The sequence below is a fragment of the Bison bison genome, unplaced genomic scaffold (assembly GCF_000754665.1).
Source record: "Bison bison bison isolate TAMUID 2011002044 unplaced genomic scaffold, Bison_UMD1.0 scf7180017864300, whole genome shotgun sequence".
In the NCBI taxonomy this organism is placed as follows: Eukaryota; Metazoa; Chordata; class Mammalia; order Artiodactyla; family Bovidae; genus Bison; species Bison bison.
Window position 1 is genome coordinate 816,235 of NW_011494872.1, and position 8,694 is coordinate 824,928.

At 40.7% G+C, this 8,694-nt stretch overlaps 1 protein-coding gene across 1 annotated transcript in view; it reads left to right on the plus strand.

Moving 5' to 3' along the window:
* SLC17A5 (solute carrier family 17 (acidic sugar transporter), member 5) overlaps positions 1-8,026 on the plus strand; it is a 65,568-nt gene extending 57,542 nt beyond the window's left edge. The window contains exon 11 of the mRNA XM_010851264.1: positions 6,663-8,026. Coding sequence (XP_010849566.1) covers positions 6,663-6,800 — 138 coding nt within the window. The 3' untranslated portion in view covers positions 6,801-8,026. The remainder of the gene's footprint in view (positions 1-6,662) is intronic.
* Positions 8,027-8,694: the final 668 nt, after the last annotated feature.

Genomic DNA, 8,694 nt, shown 5'->3' on the forward strand with positions numbered 1-8,694 from the left:
TTTCTCTGATAATGAGAGATGTTGAGCATCTTTTCATGTGTTTGTTAGCCATCTGTATGCCTTCTTTGGAGAAATGTCTGTTTAGTTCTTTGGCCCACTTTTTGATTGGGTCGTTTATTTTTCTGGAATTGAGCTGTAGGAGTTCCTTGTATATTTTTGAGATTAATTCTTTGTGAGTTGCTTCCTTTGCTATTATTTTCTCCCATCCCGAAGGCTGTCTTTTCACCTTGCTTATAGTTGCCTTCATTGTGAAAAAGCTTTTAAGTTTAATTAGGTCCCATTTGTTTATTTTTGCTTTTATTTCCATTACTCTGGGAGGTGGGTCATAGAGGATCCTGCTGTGATTTATGTCAGAGAGTGTTTTGCCTATGTTTTCCTCTGGGAGTTTTATAGTTTCTGGTCCTACGTTTAGATTTTTAATCCATTTTAAATTTTTTGTGTGTGTATGGTGTTAGAAAATGTTCTAGTTTCATTCTTTTACAACTGGTTGACCAGTTTTCCCAGCACCACTTGTTAAAGAGATTATCTTTTCTCCATTGTATATTCTTGCCTCCTTTGTCAGAAATAAGGTGTCCATAGGTGCATGGATTTATCTCTGGGCTTTCTATTTTGTTCCATTGATCTATATTTCTGTCTTTGTGCCAGCACCATACTGTCTTGATGACTGTAGGTTTGTAGTATAGCCTGAAGTCAAGCAGGTTGATTCCTCCAGTTCCATTCTTCTTTCTCAAGATTGCTTTGGCTATTCGAGGTTTTTGTATTTCTATACAAATTGTGAAATTATTTGTTCTAGTTCTCTGAAAAATACCACTGGTAGCTTAATAGGGATTGAATTGAATCTATAGGTTGCTTTGGGTAGTATACTCATTTTCACTATTTTGATTCTTCCGATCCATAAGCATGGTATATTTCTCCATCTATTTGTGTCCTCTTTGATTTCTTTCATCAGTGTTTCATAGTTTTCTATATATAGGTCTTTTGTTTCTTTAGGTAGGTATATTCCTATGTATTTTATTCTTTTCGTTGCAATGGTGAATGGAATTGTTTCCTTAATTTCTCTGTTTTCTCATTGTTAGTGTATAGGAATGCAAGGGATTTCTGTGTGTTAATTTTATATCCTGCAACTTTACTGTATTCATTGATTAGCTCTAGTAATTTTCTGGTGGAGTCTTTAGGGTTTTCTATATAGAGGATCATGTCATCTGCAAACAGTTAAAGTTTTACTTCTTATTTTCCAATCTGGATTCCTTTTATTTCTTTTTCTTCTCTGATTGCTGTGGCTAAAACTTCCAAAATTACGTTGAATAGTAGTGGTGAGAGTGGGCACACTTGTCTTGTTCCTGACTTTAGGGGAAATGCTTTCAGTTTTTCACCATTGAGGATAATGTTGGCTGTGGGTTTGTCATATATAGCTTTTATTATGTTGAGGTATGTTCCTTCTATTCCTGCTTTCTGGAGAGTTCTTATCATAAATGGATGTTGAATTTTGTCAAAGGCTTTCTCTGCATCTATTGAGATAATCATATGGTTTTTATCTTTCAATTTGTTAATGTGGTATATTACACTGATTGATTTACGGATATTAAAGAGTCCTTGTGGTCATATGTGGATGTGAGAGTTGGACTGTGGAGAAAGCTGAGCACCGAAGAATTGATGCTTTTGAGCTGTGGTGTTGGAGAAGACTCTTGAGAGTCCCTTGGACTGCAAGGAGATCCAACCAGTCCATTCTAAAGGAGATCAGTCCTGGGTGTTCATTGGAAGGACTGATGCTAAAGCTGAAACTCCAGTGCTTTGGCCGCCTCATGCGAAGAGTTGACTCATTGGAAAAGACTCTGATGCTGGGAGGGATTGCAGGCAGGAGGAGGAGGAGACAACAGAGGATGAGATGGCTGGATGGCATCACCGACTCGATGAACATGAGTTTGAGTAAACTCTGGGAGTTGTTGATGGACAGGGAGGCCTGGCGTGCTACGATTCATGGGGTCACAAAGAGTCGGACATGACTGAGCGACTGAACTGAACTTTACCTGCTGATTATTTCTCTGCCTTTTCATCTTGTTTAGATTGCTGTGTTTGGGGTGGCCTTTCTGTATTCTGGCAATTTGTGGTTCCTCTTTATTGTGGAGGTTACTCCCTGTGGGTGGGGCTGGACAAGTGGCTTGTCAAGGTTTCCTGGTTTGGGAAGCTTGCGTTGGTGTTCTGGTGGGTGAAGCTGGATTTCTTCTCTCTGGAGTGCAATGAAGTGTCCAGTAGTGAGTTTTGAGATGTCTATGGGTTTGGTGTGACTTTGAGCAGCCTGTATATTGAAGCTCAGGGCTATGTTCCTGCATTGCTGGAGAATTTGCATGGTATGTCTTGCTCTGGAAGTTGTTGGCTCTTGGGTGGTGCTTGGTTTCAGTGTAGGTATGGAGGCTTTTGGATGAGCTCTTATCGATTAATATTCCCTGGAGTCAGGAGTTCTCTGGAGTTCTCAGGTTTTGGACTTAAGCCTCCTGCCTCTGGTTTTCAGTCTTATTCTTACAGTAGCCTCAAGACTTCTCCATCCATACAGCACCAATAATAAAACATCTAGGTTAATGGTGAAAAGATTCTCCACAGTGAGGGACACCCAGAGAGGTTCACAGAGTTACATGGAGAAGAGAATAGGTAGGAGGGAGATAGAGGCGGCCAGGAGGAGAAGAGAGGGAATCAAAAGGGGAAAGATCAATCTAGCCAGTAATCAATTCCCTATGTCAACTGGCACTTCTTGAGTGCTTATTTGTGTGACAGATACAAAGGATTCGAAGGCAAAATTGCAAATTCTCATTATTTGAAGGTTGTATGTACAGTGTGACGAAGGCAGAAAAAAATGTGTGTAGAGTGCTTTGGGTACAGAGAAGGGAACAGCCAGTTTGTGGGGACGGAGCCTGGAGGGGTGAGCCAGGGTGTGGGAGGGGCCCCTCCCACCCCCCCAGGGCCCAGGCACTGCCCCGGAAATACCATGGACCCGGGGCTGGTCTGCCCTGAAGCCAGATGGCTGCCTGAGGCCAGATCACTAAGCAGGGACTCTGAGTTGTATAAAAAACCAAATTCAGCAACCTCAAAGGCCCTTTCAAACTCTAGTTTACTGTTTAAGAAAAACTAAAGGACTAGTGAAATTGGATTCTTCAAGAGGCTTATTTACTGACTTCAAAAAAAAAAAAAAAAAAGGGGCTTTTTTAAATCTCTATAAATAGACTTAATTTTTTGTCTCTGTGATGAAATTAACACTATCCAATCCTTAGGATTTTCAGGCTATGCCTACAAATTGTCTTATTACCAAATACTCTTGTGTTCACTGCAGGTGGCGCTCTCTACCATTTCTAATTCCTTACTCAAGTGAATCAGTGCCTCCTTGTTATGCTTTTCTCTCACTTAATGGAAAGGAATGTTGAAACGTCTCAGCATGATCAGGTCACAGATGTTTAGCCTTATCTTCCTGGAGCATTGTGGCAACACAAGAACCTAAGTCAGCTTAGGTTAGCTTACACACTACCATGAGTAATTCCATACATTCTCAATAGTCCTGGCACTTCTGCTGGGAAGATAAAGACTCCTGAATTCAAGTCTTGAATGTTTGTAAAGTGGAAATGAACTGGATTTCAGATATGTTGTTTTAGCGTTTGTTTAATATTATTAGAAGGCCATTCTTGTAATTTACTATTTTTTTTATACTTTTATTTATTTTTGGTTGTACTGGGTCTTCATCGCTGTGCGTGGGTTTTTGCTAGTTGTAGCAGGCAGGAGCTACTCTTTATTGTGTTGTATGGGCTTCTCATTGCAGTGGCTTCTCTTCTTGCTGTAGGTACGAGTTCAGTAGTTGCAGCACCTAGGCTCAGCAGTTGCGGTTCCAGGGCTCTAGAGCTCGGACCCAGTCCAGTAGTTGTGACCCAGAGGTTTAGTTGCTCCACAGTATGTGGAATCTTCCTGGACCAGGGATCGAACCTGTGTCCTCTGCATTGGCTGGCAGATTCTCACCCACTGTGCCACCAGGGAAGTTCAAAAGGCCATTATTTTTTTTTAAAAGGAAAAGCACATTTGCCTTTACAATTGTAATTACTTACAATTAAAGTTTACTGCACAACCACCAAAATTTTGTGGAATGAGTCAGAACATAAATAAATAATGAAACAGGAAGTTCCCTGGAAGTCCGTGCTTAGGATTTGGCACTCACTGCTGTGGCTCAGGTTCAGTCCGCAAGCTGAGATCCCACAAGCTGTGTGACATGGCCAAAAGTTAAGAAGAAGAAGAATGAAATAAAAGGTCAGAGTGTGCCTGAGGTTCAATTTTGTTACAGACAAAACAGTATTCTTGAAAAACTGGTGGAATTTTTTTGTTAAGAGGCAAACTAGGAGCTTTGTGAATTTCTGATACTATTGATTGATTTTAAGTCACCCATTGCCTCCAGATAACACTGAAGTGTTATTTCATCCTGTAGATCACACACAGAGAAGCTTTGTCTTGGAATCCTAAGAAACTGTCTTAAACCTGTCTCTCTGATTTATAAATATAATTACTGACCGACTTCTACCCTAGGATGATAACACATTGTTAGCAACCATATCTAAATAGTCCCTAAAATTTAAGCAGCAGTTCTAAGATTTTTTTCACCAAAATACATTAATCTCAATTCAGTTCAGTTCAGTTACTCAGTCGTGTCCGACTCTTTGCAACCCCATGAATTGCAGCATGCCAGGCCTCCCTGTCCATCAACAACTCCTGGAGTTCACTCAGACTCACGTCCATCGAGTCAGTGATGCCATACAGCCATCCCATCCTCTGTCGTCCCCTTCTCCTCCTGCCCCCAATCCCTCCCAGCATCAGAGTCTTTTCCAATGAGTCAACTCTTCGCATGATGTGGCCAAAGTACTGGAGTTTCAGCTCTAGCATAATCCCTTCCAAAGAAATCCCAGGACTGATCTCCTTCAGAATGGACTGGTTGGATCTCCTTGCAGTCCAAGGGATTCTCAAGAGTCTTCTCCAACACCACAGTTCAAAAGCATCAATTCTTCGGTGCTCAGCTTTCTTCACAGTCCAACTCTCACATCCATACAGGACCACAGGAAAAACCATAGCCTTGACTAGAAAGAACTTTGTAGGCAAAGTAACGTCTCTGCTTTTCAATATGCTATTTAGGTTGGTCATAACTTTTCTTCCAAGGAGTAAGCGTCTTTTAATTTCATGGCTACAGTCACCACCTGCAGTGATTTTGGAGCCCCAAAAAATAAAGTCTGACACTATTTCCACTGTTTCCCCGTCTATTTGCCATGAAGTGATGGGACCAGATGCCATGATCTTCATTTTCTGAATGTTGAGCTATCTCAAATAAGCATAATTAACCACAGAGTGCTCCTTTCTTTTTCCTTTTTTCCTAAATAAATCATTTCATGCCAGCTTCCAACTTCCTGGTTTCCTTTTTCTTCCTCATTGCTAGTTCTGCTGTTTGTTTTGTTTTTCTTTTCTAAGTGCTGCAAATGTAGCCCCTGGTTACACTGAAAATGTGAAAATCCAAAAAAAAAAGTTATTAAAGATAGTCACATGACCCAGAGATTTAGATAACTACTGGATATTTTTTACATAAATTATTTTTATTGTGCAAAAATGTCATAATTCATAATGATTAGACTTCTGGATATTTTTGTACTGGATTACACACTGTATCTTTTTGATCTCTCACTGACAAATCCCATCCACGTCATGTATTGTGTGCCATTCAAGAGCCCTGCAACTTCCCTGGTGGCTCAGACGGTAAAGCATCTGTCTAAATGCGGGAGACCTGGGTTCAACCCCTGGGTTGGGAAGATCCCCTGGAGAAGGAAATGGCAATCCACTCCAGTACTATTGCCTGGAAAATCCCATGGACAGAGGAGCCTGGTAGGCTACAGTCCATGGGGTCGCAAAGAGTCGGACACGAATGAACGACTTCACTTTCACTTTCAAGAGCCCTGCAGGATCTTTCAAGCCAGGTCTCAAACTTGAACTTCAAAGTCCGTCTTAACTCATCCTTACTTGATCTGCCCCTAACACATTCCACGGGAGAACTTAGGAGGTGATGTGCTGGCATAATACTAATACTTTCCTAGTAACACATGATTCGAGGACATACCAATGTTTTATTTTTAGTAAATTTTTTCTTGAAGTATAACATGCATTTTTAAAATGCACAAATCCTAAGTACATAGTAGGACGAATTTTCACAAAGTTAAAACATCCACATAACCCGCACCCACCCAATCAAGAAACAGAACGTTATCTCCCTTGCACAGTGGCCAGGTAGCCCTTCCTCTCTCTTTCATCCCCACCAAGAGGAACCACTATCCTGACTTCTTAACACCATAGATTAGCTTTGTCTGATTGGCTTTATATCAGTAGAATCACTCACTACTCTTTTGTGTCCGGCTTCTTTTGCTTAACATTTTGTGAGCTGTATCTATGTTGTTGTGGGTCATTCATTCTCATTGCTGTGTAGTATTCCATTGAATACATATGCCACAAGTTGACTGTTGATGGACATTTGTGTTGTCCAGGTTTTACCAATAATGCTACTGCTATGTCACAACAGTCTTGAGGCACCGCCTTTTTTTAAAAGTGAACTACAAACAAGATATTTTTGCATTTGCATCTTTTTCTCTCTTTCTCTGCAGAACACTATTGGAGAATGGCAAACTGTTTTCTGCATCGCTGCTGCTATCAATGTATTTGGTGCCATTTTCTTCACACTATTCGCCAAAGGTGAAGTGCAAAACTGGGCTATCAGTGATCACCGAGGACACAGAAACTGAAGGAACCAATAAATAATCCTGTCTCTATTAATGTATCTTTGTTTATCATGTAACCTAAAAGTGCCTTTGATATTTTAATGTGTAAGCAATCTATATACAAGAAAAAATTATACTGTATTAGATTTGTAAGGCTTGTAATCATGAAATGTCACTAGTTGCCATATAAGCAAAATTAGCTATTTTTAATTATTATTAACCTGTTTGCTGGAACTTATAATTCAGGGTCACATACCTGACTGCAAGTCAGGCAACCCGCAATAGGGGAGTTCTATTTACTTATAAGACCATACCTAAAGAAATGAGCTGAAATAGACCCTTCTATACCTTTGCTTAATTAAGGTGGATAATAATTCTCAGGTCTTGTTAAACATCTGTTTTTGTACACCTTCCTCAAAAAATTATTTGTCATCAGCAATCCCTGACACATAGGTCTCAAACTTTAGCCTCTTCACGTAGCTGGCAGCCACTGTATCATTCAGCCTGGCAACTTCACTGAGGGAAGCATGCCCAGGCAGCTGCCACACGTCCCCTCTCTGGCTTCAGGGACAGTGCCCAGCACTGAGGCAGCATCCAAGACCAGGGTCAGTGCCAAGGCTTTGGATGGTATTCTTCCCCTGGGGCTGTTAATGTGTAGATGAAGCCCTGAGCCAACAGGGACAACTCGATCCACAGTCATGATTTCCATGCACCCTCTCCCTTCCCTTCCCAGCGCATGTAATCTGCAAAAGAAAGTGTGATGCCTAATTAGCCACATATAACATCATCCTTGATGATCCTACCTTCACATGGATCAGAGTATAAATCTTCAAGTCCTGTGTTCTAGGAGCTACACCAGAATAATTAAAATATAAAATGAAGAAAAACATTTTTTTCTGTCTTAAACCTAAGTATCTGGTTGCAGTTCAAGGTTAAAGTGACTTCTACTTCCACATAACCTGCAACCGGTGGTGTAATCATCTTTAGTGTTGATTTCTGAAATCTTATTTTTCCAGTTTTTCCTGGACCATCTTCCAGTGGTTTTGAGCATGCTTCGAGGGCATTTATGTGATTTAGAACTTGATTTATGTTTCATTGTGTATGTTCAACACTACCTGTAATATTTTAACTAAAGCTATTTAATGTAATATGATGTGTATACATTCTGTAAATTAATTTTTAAATCTGTAAATAGCTTTAAGTTGCTATGGTGATATTTCTTTTATAAATCAAAATAAACCTTTTCAGAATGACTTTTTTGGGGGATCTGACAGTTCTATGATATCTTCTAGTATCCACAGTGGCTATTTTACATCTTTTCTGCCATCTTCCTCAAATCACTGGTCGACCTCTGCATGCATCTCTACCACCACCTGGGCAGGATACTTGGTCCTCTGAGTGATGCAGCATCACAAACCCCTACGGCCATCAGCCTGTCCTTCCTGCTCTCAAAAGGGTCCACTCTTCCCACTAAAACATATGCTTACATCAGTGATTATACCTTCCCCACCTCCACTAGACCTTGCTTCAGTAATTCCTCTTTAATTTGCTTCCTCAGTCTCTACCTCTCTTCTTGTTCTTTCCCTTCTGTCTCAAAGACACACAAAAGCCTTCTCTAGCCTTTAAAAAGCAAAAATACCAGGGACTTCTCTGGTGTTCTAGTGACTAAGACTCTGCACTCACAATGCTAGGGGCTGGAGTTCGATCCCTACTCAGGGAACTAGATCCCACATGTCCCAGCAAAGATCAAAGATGCGGTGTGCCCCAACTAAGACCTGGCCAAATAAATAAATATTTTAAAAAATACGAAACTCTCCCAGGGACATAAAAATGGTCCAGTGGTTAGAACTCAGTGCTTTCACCGCCAGGGGCTGGGGTTCAGTCCTTGCTTAGGGAACTCAGATCCTGCAAGCAGTGC